This window comes from Podarcis vaucheri (assembly GCF_965113315.1).
Source record: "Podarcis vaucheri genome assembly, chromosome: 6".
Classification (NCBI taxonomy): domain Eukaryota; kingdom Metazoa; phylum Chordata; class Lepidosauria; order Squamata; family Lacertidae; genus Podarcis; species Podarcis vaucheri.
The window spans coordinates 57,258,558-57,280,421 of NC_138764.1; the positions used below are offsets into that span (position 1 = coordinate 57,258,558).

Sequence of the window (21,864 nt, forward strand, 5' to 3'; positions counted from 1 at the left end):
AAGTAAATTTAGCTACTAAGGCATACATTTTTACTAGTGTTAGATTTAAATGCCATTTGTGCCAAAGGAACTGTGATCTGTGCAGAACTAGTAAACCAGAGTGTCTGGCATGTGGGGGAAGAGCAAATCTGGAAATTGCTTGTGGGTCCAGCATCAGAGGCTGGGCATCATTGGGACAGAATCCCAAGGGGTTTTGGAGTATATTTAGGGTTTATTCCTTCTGAATGGCTGGTATTATCCCCATTAAACTGCTGGATCTTTAAAGCTGTTGAGCTTAGGTAATGTGACAACCAGATCTCTCTCATTCCAGTACAGGGGAGCAGTGAGGCACCCCACGACTACTTGTGATGGTCACATTGGGATGAAGGAATAGCTGCTCCACAGAGGTGACTAATGTAATCCCCATGCCATCTGCTGAAAGCCAGGCCCAAACACATGGATAATCAACAGGGCTGAAAAGTGATTAACAATCTAACATGCCTCCCGCCCCTTAGCGATTTCAATAAACACCTCCGCTTTTTGCTCTGTGCTGACATTGACAACGTCCACAGACTGATCAAGTGATTTCTAGTACTTGGTAATTACTGGTGTTTATTTCTGGAGCTGACTACAAGGAGAAGCTGTCAGTCTTTTGATGCTCCCATTTATTAGCAAGGCCTGGAGCGGGCAGATTTTCACAAGTCCTTAGCAATGGATGGAGCTGGAAGCTGAGTCAGAACATCTCGCGCAGTATTGTCCACAATAACATCAGCAGTGGCTGTCCAGAGTTTCAGACAGGGGGCATTCCTAGCCCTACTTGGACATCCCAGGATTGAACCCAGGACATTCTGCATGCAAGGAGGCCAGAAAGGCTCCAGGTCCCAGCAGTAGTGAAAGCATTTCGAGAAAGGTGATCTAGTCCCCAGTAGTGTCACCTGGGGAATGAGAGAAGCACCTGCTCCCCACTGACCCACTCTGCTTATCAACTGCCTCACTGTGTGTGGAGGCTGCCCTCTCCTGTTTAGCTCAGGGATTGCAGGCCACCTCGCCACAGAAATCTCATAGTTTGACAGAAGAGCAGCAGAATGGATCTGCTTCTTACAGGTAGCTGGGTGCAAGCCATCCTTTCCCAACTTCGTGTCCTCCTGATGTTTTGTACCATCTCTGGCCATTAGCCATGTTGGCTGGGGCTGATGGGAGTTCGAGTCTTTAAAAACCAGATTGAGTGATACATGCCATGGGAGGCAGACTAGGATTAACAATTTAACTGGGTTAATCATGAGGGATTGGAAAACACAAATAATTTACTGGTTTATGAATTGCTTCCCATGAAATCATCCCTGCGTGGTTAACACTATCAGGCTCAGTTTTCTAAGGAGTGCAGTGTCCCTTATTGAATTAACCCTTTTTAACACAAAACAAGATATACTAGCAGAACACCTCAGATATGCCAGAGGAGCCCTTACACCAGCAAAGGAACAGCTGAAAGGGAGAAGAGTCATGAATGGGACGTGGGCAGGAGAGAGGAGAAGCAGCACACAGAGGTCCTATGTCCCTCTTCAGTCCCTGGCTATGATCCTGTTGACAGTGGAATTTGCTCTCTGTACATTCTCAGTGAGGATGAACTGACAGCTGGGAAACAGAAAAAAGATGTGCCTGTCATTATTGAGGATATTTCTAACACAGGGGCTCTGAAGCAGAGCGGTGCGTTTAATCAACTTCTTTGTGAAGCGATAAGAAATGAAGACCCATGATATCAAGTGAAACCTCTTTCTTAATATGCAGACAAATGCACCACAAAGCAAAAGGGGACTTGGTAATATAACCATGCAATTTGAGTACATAATAGACCAAATCACTGAGCAAGGAGAATTTTAAGAAGAAAAGAAAAATAAACTCTACCGCAACCCTTGAGCTGAAATTCCTCTCTCTCTGACTTCAATGGGAATTCTTTTTAAAAAAGAAAAAAAGAAAAACAGCCATCCTATATGGATGACTGCCCCCACCATCAAGCCCCCACAAAAAAGTTAGGGTATGGTGTGTAACTCAACAACCAGTCACAGCACAGCATCCTCACATGGGCAGACCATAATTCAAATGACGGGGTACACAGCATGGGGCTGTATCTCTGGCCCCATGTTTTGCAGACAGGGTGGGTTTTTTGGGTGATAGGGAACTATCCTTGTCAGTGCTTGGCCACTCTTCAACACCTTTGCTGTGCAGGATTACAGAAGCAGAACAAACTTCCGCTGCGTGCACAGTGTTTCACTTCAACTTTTAAGGTGGAAGTATCCTCTGTCACGGTAGTCTCCTCCTCTCCATCCTGGGCATGAGCACTGGCTGAGCACCCAGGCGGCATTGCTTCCTCTTCTCTGTCAGTCCATTACAAACACCTATTGTGCATGCAGTTCCAGGTGTACCTGGTTTGCAGGGGCAAGCCTATAGCCGTCCCATGGTCAGGCTGAATAAGGCTCTTGTTGTGTGTGTTGTGTGTCTGGGGCAATGCAGGAAACGTACTGGGGGCATGTCTTTATCATCATGAGTTAATTGGCTACCTTCATGCATGAGTGGTATGTTGATATTGTTGTTGGCATAGTGCCCAACTGGTGGAGTTTCCAGGGAGGCTTATGTGTGTGTGTTTTATATATTTTCTAGCTGTGTGTTTCTCCCTTTTCCTCCTATGCTGAACACATGTTGTATATGGTGGGCATTCCCCCTGGTGTTGTGGCATTTCTCCCCCATGTAATGTGAGTACATGCTTGGCTTGCCCATTCTTAGAGCCAGGAGATGTTCAGTACACTTGCCAGACTTGTCCTACTCTGAGCTTCTCCTGTTTATGCACACACATGGTGGTGCTGGCTCCTTCTTGCGTTGAAGTGAATCATAAACATTGGCTGTACTAGCCAACTGGTCTCTTTCAGGCAGCGCTGCTTGTGAAGTCTTCACACATATGCCAAAGCTATTTTGAGCTCTTCCAACTAGAGTGGAAAAGAGGACAGGGAAAATGTGCTTACAGGAAGGAGTGGAAGATCATCTGCTCCGGCTACTTGTTCCTCGCTTTGCCCTGTGCCATTGCAGACGGTGAGAATCGGTTACACCTTCCAGTTACCACAAAAGCTTCAAGTGAAATAATTGTAACTAAGGGGGCATTCCCTGTACCCCACTCACACTCCTTTCACTGGAACATCAAGGTCAACAGCATTTTCTGAATAAAAAGCAGATTTGCATATATTTAAATAGGTGCATTCAAGTACTACTTGTTCTACACATTCAACTACTATTTTTCTTTTTCTTTCTTTTAAAGCAGTCTGCTATAATAAAATTAAAGTTCATTGAAGCAGTCAAATGTGAAACATTGATGACAGGAGAGCCACATCATAAACTACAGATAAGTAATTTTCAATTACAAATGTGGTTGGTGAGAAGTTGTCTTTCTAGTGTCATTAAAAAAAAAGGAAAGGAAAGGAAAACTTGAAAGCAGAGCTGAAAGCATTATTCCATTAATTGGCATGATTAATCAAATGCATTAACCACAGTTTAAACATGTGGATTTTAAAAATCAAATATTAATTGGAACTCTCCCTTATGGAAGAGTTTCATTGCTGGCAGCATTGTTTCAAACAATCTCTGTGTACTTCTTGATTCAAGCAATGTGGCTTGAAATGTAAAGTATGTGTTTGGAATGTTTTACTGAGAGCAACTATTTTATCCAATAAATATCTGCAAAAGATACTATGTATGTCCCCAATTTAGTTATATGTAATTGATTGAATAGGGCAATTAGTATAGGCTGGGGTGGGGAGCCTCCAGCTGGTGGTCCAATTTTGGTCCAGCAGGGGTCCCAATTCGGCCTGCCTGCCTGCCAGGCTGCTCCTGACAACCACGGCCACCTGCCCTACATTTAACATCATATGTGGTGCCAGGTGTGGGGCAGGCACCGGTGTAGCATCAAAGGAGCAACTGGGAGCTTAAAGTGAGTTCCTGATTGTTTCTTTACTGGAGCAGGAAAAGGGAACCACTGCTGAAGTGGGGGGGGGGGACCTCCTCTGTTTTAGCAGCAGTCTCAGTGCAAAGTGCTGCGTGCTTCTGGAGCTAGCCACTTTGAAGGTGTGCTGGGAGTGCATCTTCAAAGAGGCTCACCACCTGATGTCATTGGGATGCTAGGTGACTGACCTATAGGCAGTTCCATCCACTTATTGAATTTGGCCTTCAAAGGGTAGGGCAGACATAGATCTGGTGTGCCAAGAAAAAAAACAGTTCCCAGTGCTAGATATAGACCAAAATAAAATAAAATAATCCGTAGGCAGATATTAGTGCTGGCTCTAGGTTTTGGAGTACCTTCAGTGGGAGGCGCTCTTTAAACCACTGCATATTTGCTTTCTCTCTCCCTCTGGGTCCCGTCTGCACAACCACACAGAGGGAGAGAAGGCGGCAAGGGGAGTGTGCTGCTCCAGTTCCTCAGTCTTGTTACTGTTTGCATGTTTGAAGGAGAATAGGGAGCTAGGGAAAAAGAAGCAGTGCCAGGAGGCTGTGGGAGGTGGCAGTGCACCTCCTGGTGTAGTGTGGGCTGCAGCATATGCCCAGTGATGCCAACTCCTGCCAGATAGATACTCAGTTATGACAATCCCTTTGCTGGTGCACAGCTGTATACTCTGTGTTATGTCAACAGATTTAGATTTGAAAATGTTCAGGGATTTGGGTAATGAATAGAGAAACCGATGTGCTAAAGGGCAACCCAGGAAGCATGAAGAATCCTTTTGAGAAAGGTGTAGAGGAAACTGCTGTGCTAGAATTGATGGGTCAGAACAGTGGTGGATTATGCTGCGACGAGGGGGAATGTTTCCATTCTTTTGGTAAAGCACCTTGGGTTGGGTCTGGAAAGGAACGGGCAGCCAGTGATGCTGTTTTAAAACCAAGGGGTTATATGTGCTCAGAAGGAAACCCCAGCCAATAATCTGGCAGCTGCGTTTTGGACCAACTGATGTTCCAAGTCATCTTCAGGGGCAGCCCTGTGTAGAGTGCATTACAATAATTCAATCTGGAAGTTACTAGCGCATGGAGCACAGTGGCCAAGTCATCTCTGTCCAACAGGGACCGCAGGTGATGAAGCAACCGTAACTAGAAAAAGGCACTCCTAACCACTGAGATCACTTGAGTCACCAGTGACAGTGTTGCTTCCAGGAGCATCCACAAGCTGCAGACCTGCTCCTTCCAGGGCAGCGCAATCTTGTCCAGGGCAGGCCATTTCCTTACCTCCTGGTCACATAAGACATTCATTTCAGGATTCAGATTCAGTTTATTGGGCCACATCCAATGCATCACAGCCCTTGAGCACTGGTTCTAACACCTCAACTGCATTTCCTGATTCAGACAGAATAGAGAAGCAGAGCTGAGTGTCATCTGCCTATTGGTGGCACTTCATTCCAAATCTCCCTATGACAGCTGCCAGAGGCTTCACATAGATGTTAAATAGCATGGGGGACAAGATAGAACCTTGTGTGACACCACTTTCTCAATGCTTGCTCGAAATGGTCCTTGAAGTAGGAGAGGAACTACTGGAGCACACTTCCCCCCACCTCCTTGAGATGCTCCAGAAGGATTCTGTGGTCAACAATATCAAAAGCTGCTGGAAAAATCCAGGAGGATGATCAGGGCCACACTCCTTGCCATCTCTCTCCCAATAAATGGCGTCAACTAGGGCAACCAAGGCAGTTTCAGTGCCATGACCAGGCCTGAAGCCAGACTGAAATGCATCCAAATAATTAGCTTCCTCCAAGCATGCCATCCAAATAACCACCTTGCCCCAAAAGGGGATGTTTGCCAGTGGGCGATAGTTGTTTAACACTTCTAGGTCCAAGGTGGGGGTGCACCACTGCCTCCTTCAAGGCAGATGGTATCTCCCCCTTCTCCAGGGAAGTCCTAATCACTGGACCCACCCAGTCAACCCCCTGTGACTAGCTCTAAGAAGCCAAGATGGGCAAAGGTCAAGGAGGTAGGCGGTCTGCCAAACTTTTCCAAGCAGCTTGGTCAAATCTAGTCTAGATACCTCCAACGGATTGCTCAGCAGCAGGCCTCTGAGGAAAACCATATGTTTGTATCTGATGTGTGGTAAAATCCTTCTTATTACTCGGCAGGGTGGCACAGACAACCTGCCCAAAGCCCCCCTTATTCACCCCAAGGAAGTTTGGTCTGCATGGGCTCAAACAGCTGATTTATGAAGTGGTGAACTCTTGTTAATGATTGTCTATAGTGTCTACAGTTGTAGTGAATCGGATGGGGGTGGTGATATACCGATGGAATCTGAATCCTAAACATTATTCTTAGTTAATGATTCTGCTTACAGTGCACTGTTTTTAAGAAACTGTCAAGTTCTGTTTAGTTTTGATTTTATTTGGAACAAATATTGCTTCTCTTTTAATGTATCCCAATTTGTACCATGCCTTCCTTATTAAAGGAACACATGTCAACTTCTCTGGTGATTATTTCAAGGGATCTTGTTGAATGTGCATTAGCTGAACAGGGCCCTTACATTACTGAATCAACAAGTCCTAAATATTTACTACAAGTCCCAAGATATTCATAGGAAGCTTCCTTATACCAAGGCAAACCATTTGTCCATCTAGCTCCATATTGTGTACACCAGTAGTAGCCAACCTGATGCCTTCCAGATGCTATGGACTACAGCTCACATCACCCTGTCCAGCATGGACAATTTCCATGGATGATGGGTGTTGTAGTCCACAACATTTTGAGGGCACTACGTTGGCTATCACGGTCCACACTAACTGGATGCAGTCCCCCAGGGTTTCAGAGATGAGTCTTTCCCAACTCTAGTTGGAGATGCTGGGGACTGAAGCTGCAACCTTCTGAGCTACATCCCTGAAGTCCAGAGCATAGCACATTTGCTGCTTTATCTAGGTGAAACTGAAGAAGGAGCCACTTTTTTAGTATGTGTGGGATCATAGTGCTGACATCACAAGCACCTGCTACTTTTAGTAGTTAAATAAGTCACTGGAATGTTAGCACCTTTTCCCTCTTCACTGAATGTTCCTTTGTTTCCTGGGTGTTCCTATCTGCTGTAATGAGAGAGAGTTCCTAGTAGCACTGTTTTTTGTTTTTCCAGTGGCCACTGGTTACAGGTCAGGGGTGATGGGAAAGGCTTGATGAGCAGCATCAGGCCCACAGACTGGTGATTCACCACCACCACTTTGAGTAGGCTGGAGAGCTGGACAGACTGCCCCTAGCAAATTTCCCTCTGCTGCCCACAGTAAGGAGGCCTGTTGCTGCCTTACAGTTTCCAGAGATGGACAGGTTCAGGTATCTGTCAAGTCTGCTTTGATCACCACCACAAACAACTGGATTAAGGTGGTTTGTACTTTGCCTTTGGTCTTTGCTATCAGTCCATCTGACTTGTTTCCATCAGCTACAGCTCTTGGCCACCCTCATTGGGAGATAGGTGGTAAGGTGAGGGATCTCACCTGGACAGAAATACTTTCTCTGTTCCTGAAGAACACAGCACCATCCAGTACACAAAGCATTCTCTGTCTGCTTTGCCAGGTCCCCTTCCTTCCAGTATCAAACTCTGGACGTCTGATAATTTTCAAACAGAAACTCACACCTGGTCTTGGTGAGAATGCCTAAGCACACCCTAAACACTTGATCCCTGCTGTTTGGGGTGGTAGAGCTGCTGCAGCAGAAAAGTGGCAGGTCAAGCAAAGGGTTAATACCCCCTCTCCCTTGCTATTTCTCTGCTAGAAATCATCCATCAGAGAAACAGACTGTCCAGACTTCTTACAAGTTTTTTGAGCACTGCTGGATAATCAGCAGCCGTCCTGCAGATGCCCAGCTGTGGGTTAAGCCAGAGACGGCCTGCCACTTTGTTCTACCCTCTTTCTTCCTTAACCTTGCAGGACTCTGCACCCAGTTACAAATACTCTCCACTGGCCTCTTTCACTGCTGTGCTGGAATCAACTCTTCACTGAATGTGCAGCTCATGCCCACAGAAAAGTCTATTTAAATTAAATCACGTTGCATGAAAGAGAGAAAAAGAAAGACGAAAATGATCAAAGCTGTGTTTTGAAATATAGCCAGAGATAAGAGCGAGCTAATAAACTGAGGGCCACAAGATTGATCTCCCTGCAGAGTCCTTCATCCCTTTTGCCAGGATATTAGACGCAAAAGCAAAGCAGATGATGGCTTTGCCTTTGCCGCAGGGGCTAGGCTGGGCATTCAGTTATCTCCCCTGTCCTCTCCCAAGCCGAGGTTCGTAATCCCAAGGACCGACTACAAGCCCTGGGTACCTTGCGAGTGCATGGCATCTTTTTATTAGTCCTGTTAAGGAGAGCAGAATAAGCTGGAATAAGAAAGAGCCACTGAGCTAATAAAAAGTAGTGATACTGAAGTGGCCTTTTGATCTGTCCGTAGCGCTTTCCCTGCTTCACAGCATTCCTTAGGCCAGGGAGCCTTTGGACTAAAAAATTAAATGGCTAGATAGGCAAAAGCAAGAGCTACAGCAAGGGAATCTAGCCATTCTCTCCAGGAAGAATTCCAGATGCCTTCCTGGCTCACAGCCACACTTGGGCTGATGGACTTTTCTCCTTCAGCTAAAGATCATGGATTTCCTGTTCTCACCTCCAGCTTTTGCTGCCTTGTCCTGTGTAGATGTGACAAAGTCCATTGATTCAAATTGACCTAAGGGTGCCTAACTACATCAGGCGATTGGTTGGCTGGAGTCTACTGCTGGGCATCTGCTTGGGGTCAATGACATGGTTATTTCTGAGTCCTATTAAAACCATCCAGCCTCTAGACTCCCTCTGGAAGGGTGAGAATTTCAGCATTTAAGAGGTCCAGGAATGATTTACAGTAACAGGTGCCCACAGTAGTAGCAGGGGAACTGTGGCAGATGAACTGTCAGGCCCAGGTACCAGATGGTAAAGAAACAAAGCCCCAAATTTGCTACTTAAGCCAATCTCATGCAATGTTCGCATTTCACACACAATCTGAACTTGTGATCGGGAGGAAGAGGATGGTCAGCAGGAGGAACAGTGGAGGAACAGGATGGGAAGCAGAGTGGCTTCAACCTATCTCTGGTATTTAAGGGTGCAAGTGGACATTGCCTTTGGCAATCCCTTCTTCCCTTGACTTCTTGGTCAGAGGTTTGCATGCTATTGACAGTCATGCTCTTGCAGCTCTGGAGAGGCTTCATTTCTAAATCACCAGTCAGACTTGGGCTGCAATCCTAAACATAATTACTTGAAACTGGATGCAAATTGAAATTAATGAGACTTGCTTCCAAATAAACCTGGTTAGGATAATTCTGTACACGTACTCTCCAGGCCCAGGACTCATCATCGCTGCCTGCCAAGGATTGAGGTATAAGCTCTAAAGATCAGGGACAGTGTCCATGGCTTGGAACACTAATGGGCTAAATTGACATCTTCCTTTAATATTTCTGCCCGACATTTGCTAGCACAAAGTCTTGCATTTTTGTTTTTGCAGCCGATTTAACCATATAATCCGGCGCATAAGAACTCATGCAGCAGATCTGGATCTTCAGGGAAGGGATGGAGGGATGAGGATTGGCAGAAACCAGCCCCTCATTGAAGGAACAGGATAAGGGAGATCCTGGAATCTCCAATTAAGAGATTTCAAGGGTTCAAGGGTTCATTCAATTCCATTTACAGCTTATTCACACACACATCCAGTTCACACCACCAGCACAAGAACAAAGTTTAGGGCACTCTTTGGGCAGATGCATACTGGGCTGAGATGGAGGAGGAGGAGGAGGAGGAGTTTGGATTTGATATCCTGCTTTATCACTACCCGAAGGAGTCTCAAAGCGGCTAACATTCTCCTTTCCCTTCCTCCCCCACAACAAACACTCTGTGAGGTGAGTGGGGCTGAGAGACTTCAGAGAAGTGTGACTGGCCCAAGGTCACCCAGCAGCTGCATGTGGAGGAGCGGAGACGTGAACCCGGCTCCCCAGATTACGAGACTATACCGCTCTTAACCACTACACCACACTGACTCCCTGGAGATCCCTTGGAACATAGGAAGCTGCTTTGTACTGAGCCATAATATTGGCCCACCCATTTCAGCAGCTCCTCAGGGCTGCAGGTAGGAGTCTTTTCCAGCACTACCTGGAGATATCAGGGATTGAACCTGGGACCTACAATATGCAAAGCAAAATGTCATTCTACCACTGCACTCAGTGTTTGCTTTGAAGTGGCTAGAGTTTGTAGAACAGAGTTGCATGTTGCGCACTGGAACAGCAAAACATCCTCCAGCTCTATGTATTGAACATTGTACCTATTCAATAAGCACAGTATCTGTTCTCTCATTATGGGTTTGGTTTACTGTTTTGCTGGCTGACATTTTTAGATAATCAGTAAAACTCTGTCTGTTCCATCATGCCTTCTGATCTTCTGAGGTCTGCTGAATTTACCTAGTGATTGCTCTTTTTAGTTTTTAGTCTTGTTTCATGATTGGTTGCATCATATTGTAATCAGTGTTTTGTGATGTGCTTATTGTGAACTACTTGGCTGTTGTAAGCTGCTTCAAGGTCCTTTGCATAGAAAAGTGGCCTATAAATATAAACAAACCTAATATAAATAACACTGAGAGAACCTGTAGGCTACTGCACTGGTCCAGTTGGCAAGTTGCAGGCCATTGTATTCAGGAACAGGACCTAATGACAATTTTGTCCTTGAGTACTGAATTTTGCATATCAGAATACTTTCGTGGTTTGGGAATGAGCTGTTGCATGACAATAAAATGGTGACAATACAAAACATCCAAATGTGAGAATGTGCTTACTGAGTTGTAAGCAGGTGAGGATTTCTAAGCACAAATTCTAAAAAATACTTTTGGCAAAACATTGCACCAGATTGCTAACTGACCTGATGATAGCATAGTTAGCTCTGCTTGTGAATTTGCTTGTTTTCTCCTATCAAACTACGGAAAGAAAAGTACAGCCCAACACTGAATTCGGGGGGTGGGGGTGGAATTGCAATGGATTCTCTTCTGCCTGATGTGTATCTATCATCCTGCCAAAACTCAACACAATCCAGAGCCTGAGGAAAACCCATCACCATAGAATAAATATGCCATTGAAGGTGTAGATTTGCATGGATGACCATATATCAATGAACCTGCAGCCTGAAACCTGTAGATCTCCTTAGCGACCAAGCTTGCTGGAGGGTTCCAATATTTTAAAGCAGTAAATGGGAAATTCCAATAGCTCTGGTTTCCCTTGTTACTACAAGGCTGTAATGCAAAAGACTGGACCTGAGTAATTCTTAAAAACCACATTATTATTATTTTTTAAATGTACGCTTTGCCTATGCAGATACCTGAACCAGTTCAGATTCTGCATCTGGCAACTTTACTCTTCACAGAGTTGAGGAAAAGGTTGCATTTCTAGCTCTTCATCCCAGGCAACAATCTGAAAATTTGTAATTGTTTTGGAATAAAAGGGAAGTGAGAATCATTGGCGTCAGTAGTAGTAGGCCTGACAAGCTCATGTCTGGCTAACTAGACCCTTGGTGATCTTCAGCAGACCCCCTTTACCACCATTCATGGTCTGCCCTGAAAACCAGCTCCTCTTTCTATAATTTGCAGCTGTCCATCACTAGCCAAGATTTTTGTTATTGCTGAGGAGTGGAGTCATGCTTGCGCTCATTGATTAATCAATAGCCTTAATTGAGTTGCAGCTCTTTAATGGATAGCCCACTGGCTCTTGTTTTTTAATCCCCTTGCACACATTGACCCAAGTCACTCACCTGTAGAAAACTGCTTATGCAGCAGAAGAGGCCATTGGGATCATGAAGGTCGGTCATGGGCTTCAGTCCAAGTTCATAAGCAGAAAGCAAGGCTTGAGCATATTTTCTTTTTCTGAGAGAAGGAATAAAGTCATTTTGGTTTAAAAGGAGGAAGGATAGTGTGGCTGGACAGTTTATCCAACCTCTTTTAAATCCCCACTGAACCCCCCCCTAATTATTTTATAGTGATAGAGTTCTCTTCATCCAGTGAGGATCCTTTAGTGAAAAATGGAGAGAGGTGATTCCTTTGGCTTGGTCCTGAAAGATTCTCATTCTGAACATTAGCTTCTACTGCTGACAATATTGCTTTTCAAGGTCCATTTGTTAGCAAGAGAAATTTGGTGAGGGTTAGAGAAAAGGTCTCACAATTTTAACGAGATGCTCCTTGTACCATCAAAGCCAGACATGGCTTTCACATCCTGATACATTGGAGGACATCAGACTGCATGATTGTGATTTCCAGCCCAGCACTGCTTACCTTGAGGTTGATTAAGGCAACATGACATCAGAGGTTGCCAGCCATGCTATCTCTTAGACACACACACACACACACACACACACACACACACACACCAGTGACCATACAACAGAGACTTTCCCTAGAATCACATCTGCAAGATCTTCAAGCCACGCATCTTTCTTTTCCTTTTGGAGTTCAGGGCACAGCCACTTGCTTCTGTTGCTCTTCCTTTGCAGAACAGGAGCTCTGAATGGGAAGTCCTAATTTCTGAGCATGAAGGGATCTAGGGCTTAACACTGTTTGACACAAGATTCTCCTTTTCTTAGGTCATCACTGCAATTTGCAGGCCTACTCTTCAATGCATTGTGTCACATATTTCACATTATTTCTGATTAGGCTACCATTTATCTGAAGTGACAAAGCATATTTGCATCAGTACATAACCTTGTTCAACACAAATGGCATTAGGGCTAGATCTAATGCTATATTTTCCAATGCGGGCATTGACATTTATGTGAAGGAGGGGGAGTGTTTCACTTCTAGTGTTTGACTTTTTAAATGTGCCATTTCAAAGGAACAGGACATTTTAAAATTACAATCCTCGCCTCGCCTCACCCCACCCCAGCCACTGGGGTTAATATCAGTATAGGAAAATGTTTGATGAAAGATGATCTACAGCTATCTATGCAGCCCCAAAACTTGCTTAGTTACATATCAACAGACATTAGTTTGTGTGTGTTTGTGCATCTGGGCAAATTTAGTTATTTTACTTCTGTGTCATCTGAGACACTTCATTTACAATAAAATATGCAGTGTCTAACTGAAAAGAGCAAACACTTTCTCCATTAATGAGCTGTTATGGACTAGCTCCCCAGGAAACTAATTAATACACCTCTTTGGATACATCTGGCTAACACCTGGCCACTTTTTGTGGAAATGCAATTCCTTGCAATGTGATTCACTCTCCTCCAATACCCCACATGGGACAAACTCCTTTGCTTATAATAAAATATAGGCTGCACTGAAAACTTGGGTCTGCCCACTTGTCCTACTTAGTTCACGTCACCCGAAGTTTGGCTAGTTCTAGCAGTTGCCAAAGGGGCACTCACTGAAGCTCAGAGGTCAGTCAGTGGCCCACCAATGCTCAACACAACATACATTCTTCAGGCAAGTCCAAGGCTGCACACAATCCTCAACCTTCTTAAGCACCTGGTAGGATGAGATGAATGGGAGGAAAGAATGTCCTCCCAATGCATTTATCCTCTCCTACCTTCCTTAACGGGACGCGGGTGGCGCTGTGGGCTAAAGCCTCAGCGCCTAGGGCTTGCCGATCGAAAGGTCGGCGGTTCGAATCCCCGCGGCGGGGTGCGCTCCCGCTGCTCGGTCCCAGCGCCTGCCAACCTAGCAGTTCGAAAGCACCCCCGGGGGCAAGTAGATAAATAGGTACCGCTTACCAGCGGGAAGGTAAACGGCGTTCCGTGTGCGGCTCTGGCTCGCCAGAGCAGCATTGTCACGCTGGCCACGTGACCCGGAAGTGTCTCCGGACAGCGCTGGCCCCCGGCCAATAGATGTGAGATAGGCGCACAAACCCCAGAGTCTGTCAAGACTGGCCCGTTCGGGCAGGGGTACCTTTACCTTTACCTTTACCTTCCTTAACATCTCCACAAAAACAATATCCAGCTCCTTCCTCCATGTTTTTGACCTTCCTGGCCCTTGGCTGACTCACTCCCTTCTTTACCCAACTTTCCCACCAAACCACTAGGTTTGTTACCCTGTTTTTCTTCATTTTCGCCTTGTTTCTGAATCCAATGCCTCCCAAGTCTAACTCTTGCCTTCTTACTTCTTCCTATTTCGATACCTTTCTTCTTAGCTCCACCCTCTAAAGTCTCCTTCTGACGACCTGTTTACTGAACATCCATCCTGATTTGCTTGTGCAAAAGATTATGCGGAGGTTAGCTTCTATCTGGTCGTTATTGAATGTTTCTTCCAATTTGTTTGCGGAGCAGTTTCATGGCAGTAAGCATTCATCCTGATTTACATGCAAATCATTCATATGCCTTTCCCGTTACTTGTTCGTTCATGTATTTCCCATCACTTTTCTAAACACAAGAAGTCAATTTCTTAGATGGTTTGCTTAATCTTGCAATCTTAGCGCACCTTCCCAGCTGCTAGTGTCCTCCAAGGGGGCCACACCAGCCTGGCTTAAGTGCAGTTCAAAGAGGGTGGGGTCCCTTTACCCAGTGAGACATTTCCCCAAGACTTCCAGGTGTTCCCAGTTGCTAGTGGTGGTCTTACTGTGGTGCTGCAGTAGTGCTGCTTCACTCAACTGAGAAACCCAAGACATGCCCACAGCTACCTGAGAAGCCACATCTGCAAAATGCAGGACAACTGGCAGAGTCTTGCCCTTCACAGGTCTTAACTAAGACTCAGATACTGTACTGCATAACCTTTGCACCCATCTGCAGACATTTGCTCAGGGAAGAACAGCTGCATCTTCAGAAGTAACATGAAAAGCAACCCTTGGGGGCTGGGGCTAGAGGAACTTGGGGCTTTGCTCTCAACCTCTGCAGAGCTCAGGAACATATGAAGGGGGGATTCCCATCCCGTTTTGTCATCCCCAACAAAGCAGCCCTGGGTTCTCTCTCATCTGCTCTGTGAGATTTTCTCCCTCTGAGCCAAATGATTTTGTTTGTTTGTCCCGTACCGGTTTGAAGGAGATCCTCCTTAGTGACGGGGCCAGGGGCCAGGACTAATTGGAGAGCTGGCATTTATGGGCTGCTGCCTATTACTAAAGACAGAACTAGATGCCATGGATTAGCCAGGTGCCCTGGAGACCCAGTTGAGCGCTGTGCTGTCTCCACCCCCTCCCCGCTTGGCTGTCATGCCAGTGTTACTGTAATGAGCAGGAGAAGAGAGAGCTGGACTCTTTCGGTGCTTCTCACCCTCCGCATCTCTGATGGGTACGGCTGAGCTGCAGCATCTCCTAGTACACAGTGGTATAATTAGTGCCAGGGGGCAGCCGAGGTGGTCTAGCCCCACTAATGAGTACAGCCTTAGGCCCTTTTCATTTCCTTCCAGAAGATTGGCTTGAATGGGCGACAGCAAGGAAGCAGAGCCTGCTGTATTTAAAATCAAACCACCGTGGAGGGTTTGTGGGCAGGTGCCCCTCGCACAGAAGGAAATACAGGGCTTGGAAGACACCAAAGGCCATCTATCCTAGCCTTTGCCAACCTGGTGCCCTGAATTGCAGCTCCCCTGGGGAGCAGATCTATTCCCACACTCTACAGCGAGGCAGAATTCTGCAAATGTTCCTAACAGGTCTATCCGTATGAGGATGGGCTTGAGGGCTGCCCTGCCTCTTGGCCATTCCTGGGAGGTGGGACTGCACATCAGCAGTGGGTGTGGCCAAGACAATGGCAGCAGATAGCCTGGGGTGTCCACCTGTAGCAGGACCAAATGCTTACGGGCAACTAGACAGGATGTCAAGTGCACCATTGGAAAGCATGCCAGGTTGATTTTTAAATTTAGTAATTTTGCTGGGGCCACACCACAGGTGGTGGTGAGTTTTAACCCTTTCCTCAGCTGTGTTTTCCAAGAAGATCACCCTCTCCCTATACCTCTGTTAGCCTTGGCATGGAGATGGGGAGCTCTCACTGGCACCAGTGGGTCTTTGGGGAGGCTGTGCTATGCCTTTCCACCTACCAGCCTGAGGGAAAGCAGCCAAGGAGTTAGTCAACAATGACATCTGGAGAAAACAAGCCTCCTTCTCTTGTTGCAAAAAAAAAAAAGCTCCTTATTAACTCCAGGTGCATTTAGACATTGTTTTTCATAGTTCTTTAGCCTCTCTGGATTTCTGTATATTTTTACTGTGCATTTCCTCTAAATTGCAGTCCTTCACCCCGTGGCCTCCACTTGGCCTTTTGCTTCTTTTAAACAGTATTATCTCATTTAGTGGCCCAGCATTTCATCTCATTTTCTCTCTGGCTGTTGCATTCCTCCTTGGAGTGTATTTTAAGGAACACTTTCCTGTTACAGCTTCTGAGTTATTTCATTGGCAGTAAATTGACAAGCTTGCAAGCTTTCGCCTAATATCAGAGAACAATGGGACAACCTTTTGTGGTGCTGAAAGCAACATAGCCAGTGCACTAAATCAGTTCAAACAATATATTCTAATCTCAGCAAAGCTTTTACGGTAGTTACATAATTATACAGCAGTTATCCCATCACTGCAGGGGTCCTCATACAATGTTGTAATGAACCTCCCTAAGTCAAGAAGGAAATTGCTTTAACCTCTCTGAGGGTAACACAAACAGCAGAACGGCTGATTGCTTGTTTGCCAATGCTTACTCAGCTCAGGCTAAGAGAAAACAATGTCCAATGAAAAGGAGGGCAAGCCCAGGGTGTAATTTAAAGTCCTTATTCCCCGAGGGCACTGGAGAAACAAAAAATGCACAGAAAACATAGACTAGCCATATGGCAGAAGTCAGTGCCTTAATTAGCAGATAGAAATGGCTGGGGGCAAGTTCTGGGCCTCAATCCTGTTAGCTAAGGAAGCTTGCAGACAGAGCATGCTTTCCTTGGATAGAAACTGTGCCCACCTTTTATTCTGCCTTTCCTTCTCCCTTGTGGTTGGATGGACTGCTAGCTTACATCCTCCATGATGGCAGAAAGCTTACTCCAAAAGGCTAGAAGGTGAAGGTATGGAAACTGCCTGAGTCACTGTTAACCATACACACACACACACACACACACACACACGAGTTGTCTCTGGATAATGCAGAATTAATGGACAACTTCATGGATGGTTGCTGTGTTCTCCTGCTTTTCTCCTTCCTTTTGTTTGCCACATGCTGGGAGCGGGCTTTTAAGTCCAACTTGGCTGCTGTAGCAGCAGCAGCAGCAGCAGGCAAGCAAGCAGACTGTCAAGTGAGAGGGAAGGAATAACAACAGGGAGGAAATGGGTCTATGGGCCAACTGGCAATTGTCCAGGAGCTGAACTGAGCTTGGGTGCTGCCAGTTGCCGACCTCAGCCATAAAGGCTTCCTGCATGGTTAATTAATGAAACAAAGGAAAGCAAACACACACACACACACACACACACACACACACACACACACAACACACTGTGTATGCATATGTGTTGTTTGCAGCTTATTCTGAACAGCTGGAGACTCTTCACCAGTAAACCAGTTACTTCTGTAGCCTTCTCTGTGATTTATGTGCTGAAGCCTAGATAAACTGCATCCTCCTTATTTATATCCCTTTTTGGTGACAGTCGCATAATAATGTTGTAGATATTCACCAAAAAAATTCAAAATACCTGCTTGAAGCAACACCCTGGGTTATTCCCTGCCTCAGGTTATAGAAAGTGACTGTTGTGCATATGGAGTTTCAAGAACATGTGATGCTTTATATGATCTGATGTATGAAATGAATGTGCAAAACTGTGAAATGATGTCTCTGAAATGGAAAATCACTTAATAATTACATGTCTCACACCGTCAAGTTCACTCAGTGAACCCCAAAAAACATAAGGCAGGTGGAGATTAATAATACATATATATATAGAAGTTAAGAGGAAAGCCAGTGAATTGGTGCGTAGAACTAGTATCTGACAAAGTTGTCAACTGTATAAAGAGAGGTTGCTTAAAGTGAGGTGGCTTGGGTAAAATGCTCAGAAACACGTTCCGGAGGGCACTCTGTGCAAGGTGACGTGGAAGAAGCCAAAATGTTTACAGCATGGTACAAAAGACGTGTATGATCTCAAATATGTATTGGGAGGGGCAGGAATTAAATAAAGCTATTTTTTATTAGGAGTTCTATTCAGAACCTGCCTGCTTCCGAGTATCAGATGCTGGGGGGGGGGGAATGACAACAAGGGGGGGCTCTTTATGCTCCACCTGTGAGGTTTCTGAAGACATTTAGCTGGACACTGTGAGAAACAGGATGCCGGACCAGATGGACTTTTGCTTTGATCTAGCAGGGCTTTTTCATGTGTTAAATTATTCTTCTGATTCTAGAGAAAGGAGGGGGATTTGGTTTATGTAAAGAGAGCCAACTGATGGACTGCCTTGCCTTATAGACCAGCTTTTGATGACATAGTGCCATCCAGATGTTTGGGATTACAGCTCCCATCAGCCCCCCCAGGCAGCTGCAGTTGCAGCGGTGCAGTGACATGACAGAGCTACTGAGAGGGCTCTTGCACTCGGATCCTGCTTGCGGTTTTCCCCACAGGCATCTGTGAAAACAGGATGCTGGACTAGAACCAACAGGCTTTCCTTGTGTTCTTTTGACGGGTTCCAGTTCTGCTAGTTGCCTGAGTAAGTGTTAAATCAGAAGCAGAAGATGAACAAGAAAGAGGAGAGGAGAAAGAGGTGCAAAGGTGTGTGTAGGATTTGAGTGGTCTTTGGGCAATTCCATGCTTAGACGGCCATTTTATGCTGGTGCCACAAATCCCCTGGGTTGTGATTTGGACTATCATGAGACTGAAACAGTCCCTGTCTCCTCTATGTCTATCAGGAGCTTGATTCAGCAAACATTAGTTACACTAAATATTCAGTCTAGAAAAACTGAACTTGTTCCCTAAATACAATGCATCCCAAATTTCCAGAGCCCTGAACCTGTACCCCGAGAGACTTGCTCACATATAGTATGTAGCAATAATAATAATAATATAAAAAAGCATCACACTGCCCTACTGCAGACCCCATTTAATCCAGAACAGCAGCAATTGCTTCTGTCTGTGCTGAAGGACGAAAAAGGTGGCCTATACAAAGCCTCAGGCAAAGCAGAAGAACCAGTGCCCCAAAAGTCATTCCTGTCAGTTCTGGGTAATGAAAACAAGGTCTCTGGGATGCAGAAATTCACCAGGGATTTCAATGGATGGTTGGTGTTTGATGTATGAGGCGAGTTAAATTGGTATCAATAAATACTAACCCTGGAATGACGTTCTTTAATTATCAGCGCAGATTATACATCACTTCAAAGCAAACAAACAGCATGCATCGGGCCACAGAGGAGCCGTGTGCAAAATGCAAAGCAGAGGCTGGGCAGAGCAGTGCCGCAGAGCAGCTAAGAATTGCAAAGTGCATGGTTAGGAGGGTGTGTATAATCTTCTTGCAGGGTATTGAGCAAAAAAACCCCACTTAGGTTCAGTCTCTAGATCCATGTGACTGAGATGTCCTTGACTTGGAACAATTATTTGGAAAAAGACCTAAGGGAGTCAAGGGCAGGGTTGTGGGGTAGCAGTTTCTGGCAAGGGTCTGCCTTTTCCCTTCCCTTGTGGGGCCTGGCTTGGCTTGGCTGCTTGAGCTCCGTGGCTCCACCTGTCTTGCTGTGTCTTTCCTTCCTGCGCAAGCTGTGGCCAGAAAGCATGTATTGGTCTACCTTCTGAGCAAGGAGAAGAACTATACAGGTATTAGATGGATTTAAAGGGGGATTAAGCAAATAAACGGAGAACAAAGCCATAAATGATTAGGAGTTGCAGGATCAGAGGCACCATGCCTCTAAATAACAGTTGCCAGGGAACGACAGCAGGAGGGGACTGTTGTGCCCATGTTGTTCTTATGGACTTGTCATAATGCATTTGGTGGACCCAGTGGCGTAGCGTGGGGGGTGCAGGGGGTGCCGGCCGCACCGGGCGCAACATCTGGGGGGTAGGTTTAGGGGGCGCAAATTACTTGCCTTGCCCCGGGTGCTGACAACCCACGCTACGCCACTGGGTGGACCATTGTGGAAAAGCAAGATGCTGGGCTGGATAGGCCTTTGTGACATCCTTCTCATGTTGCTCCTGGAGAACCAGCCAGGACAGAGCAGGTGGAACCTAAGAACATGCATTCTTGGGAAATAGTATCATCCATGTGGGAAGTCTTCAGAAACTGGGAATGATGAACATATATTCCTAGGGCAGCAGCAGGGTGAGAATCTAGGGGTAATGCAATCTAGGGTAGGCCTCCAGTAAAGGTGGTGCACATTGGTGTATGGACAAAGGAAATGAAGTGCCAAAGGAGGTGTTTTTATACAATATGAAAAAATATGCGTCCCGTCCCCGTCCCCGGTCTGGTCGAGAGAAGCCGAGCGATGCGACACGTGTTCTCCGGACACACCAGAATGCAAACGGGGTGGGTGGAGGGGCAAGAGAGCCGGCGCAGAGCCCGCGAACGCCCCCTCGCGGCAAGTCTGCGACCCGCAGGCCCCTGCGCCTGTTTCACACGCGGCGCGAGCGTCCGCGCTCCAGCTCTCCTCCTGCTGCGGCGCCTCTTTCCTCGGAGGCGGAGCAGCCGCGCGCAGCGGGCGCCAAGGGCTTGTTGCCCGGACACCTCCCCTGCCGGCCGGGGGCGTGGGCGCCGCCTCCGCCCCTCCTCTCGCGGCCTTTGCTGGGCGTCACAGGCGCTGCGCTGTCCGCCATGGCTCCGCTGCGCTTCGCTGCCAACCTGGCGTGGCTCTTCCAGGAGAAGCCGACGCTGCCGCAGCGCATAGAGGCGGCTGCGCAGGCCGGCTTCCGAGCGGCGGAGTTGGGCGCCCCTTACGCTTGCAGCGCCGAGGAGCTGCGGGAGGCGGCAGACAAGGCCAGGCTGGAGCTGGTCCTGCTCAACGCCCCGCCAGGTACCCGACCGAGTTGCCCGGGGCTAGAGCCCTTCCCTCGCAGACATAATACGGTCTCCCCACCCGGACCCAGCCTTCTCCCATGACCTCCATAGGCACTACTACAACGGGGTCGGCTTTTCACGGAAAGGGTGAAAAGGCAAGCAGGCAGAAGTCAGCAGGTAGAGCTTAATAGTTTCTGAGGCTTTCTGGAAACACTAAATCTCTTTTCTGCCTGCTGCTGTACAGCTTTTACCTTTTTTAAAAAACAAAACACAAAGTTGTAGACCTCACCTGTTACCAGTTGAAACTTGCTACCGGTTCCTGCAGGTGCAAAGTGCATCACCTCTTTACCTCTTTCTCTGTATCAACCTTGGCACCCAAGATAGTGACCAACACCTCCTTCTCACTTCACTGTACACTGGATGTCTCTTTCACAGGCTTGGAGAGAAGATATGGGTCCATTTTCTTGCCCCCCAAGCCCTGCTGCCTCCTAGAATGACCTTTTCCCTTACACTCAAAACAGTGGTTGTTTCAATCAAAGATATTCCTAGTAGAGGTTATAGACTGCCCTTCTGCTTGCCAAAGACCAAGCAAATAAAGCTGTTTGTTCTGTACCTCTCACCTCTTCCTGACCCCAAACATAGGAGCACTTAGTTGACATATAGGACAGCAGGTATCATTTATGGTAGACATCTATTTCCTACTATTGTCCCCTGCAACTGGTGTGTGTGTGTATATACAGTGGTACCTCGGGTTAAGAACTTAATTCGTTCTGGAGGTCTGTTCTTAACCAGAAACTGTTCTTAACCTGAAGCACCACTTTAGCTAATGGGGCCGCCTGCTGCTGCTGCGCCGCTGCTGCACGATTTCTGTTCTCATCCTGAAGCAAAGTTCTTAACCCGAGGTACTATTTCTGGGTTAGCGGAGTCTGTAACCTGAAGCATATGTAACCCAAGGTACATATACATACATACACACACACACATATATATATATATATATATATATACACACACACAC

General features: G+C 46.4%; 2 protein-coding genes and 1 long non-coding RNA gene across 4 annotated transcripts in view; 2 read left to right on the top strand and 1 right to left on the bottom strand.

The window, feature by feature from the left end:
* Positions 1-21,864, top strand: part of MED8 (mediator complex subunit 8) — a gene marked incomplete at its 5' end in the record, with an annotated part of 411,542 nt that overhangs the window by 280,591 nt on the left and 109,087 nt on the right. The gene's annotated exons all lie outside the window — the stretch shown is intronic.
* The window catches only part of HYI (hydroxypyruvate isomerase (putative)), a 169,422-nt gene that overhangs the window by 142,660 nt on the left and 4,898 nt on the right, over positions 1-21,864 (top strand). The window contains exon 1 of one of the 2 annotated variants that reach the window (XM_082228934.1): positions 20,587-20,862. The exons of the other annotated variant lie outside the window; for it this stretch is intronic. Within the exon in view, the coding sequence (XP_082085060.1) occupies positions 20,664-20,862 (199 nt within the window). The 5' untranslated portion in view covers positions 20,587-20,663. Of the gene's footprint in view, positions 1-20,586; positions 20,863-21,864 lie in introns of those variants that run through there. 2 annotated transcript variants of the gene reach the window in all.
* On the bottom strand, positions 1,576-21,779 carry LOC309535655. Its single transcript, XR_014221333.1, has 3 exons — positions 21,136-21,779; positions 11,760-11,871; positions 1,576-1,611 (listed from the first exon to the last, which is right to left on the bottom strand). It is a non-coding gene; the product is annotated as an uncharacterized lncRNA (long non-coding RNA).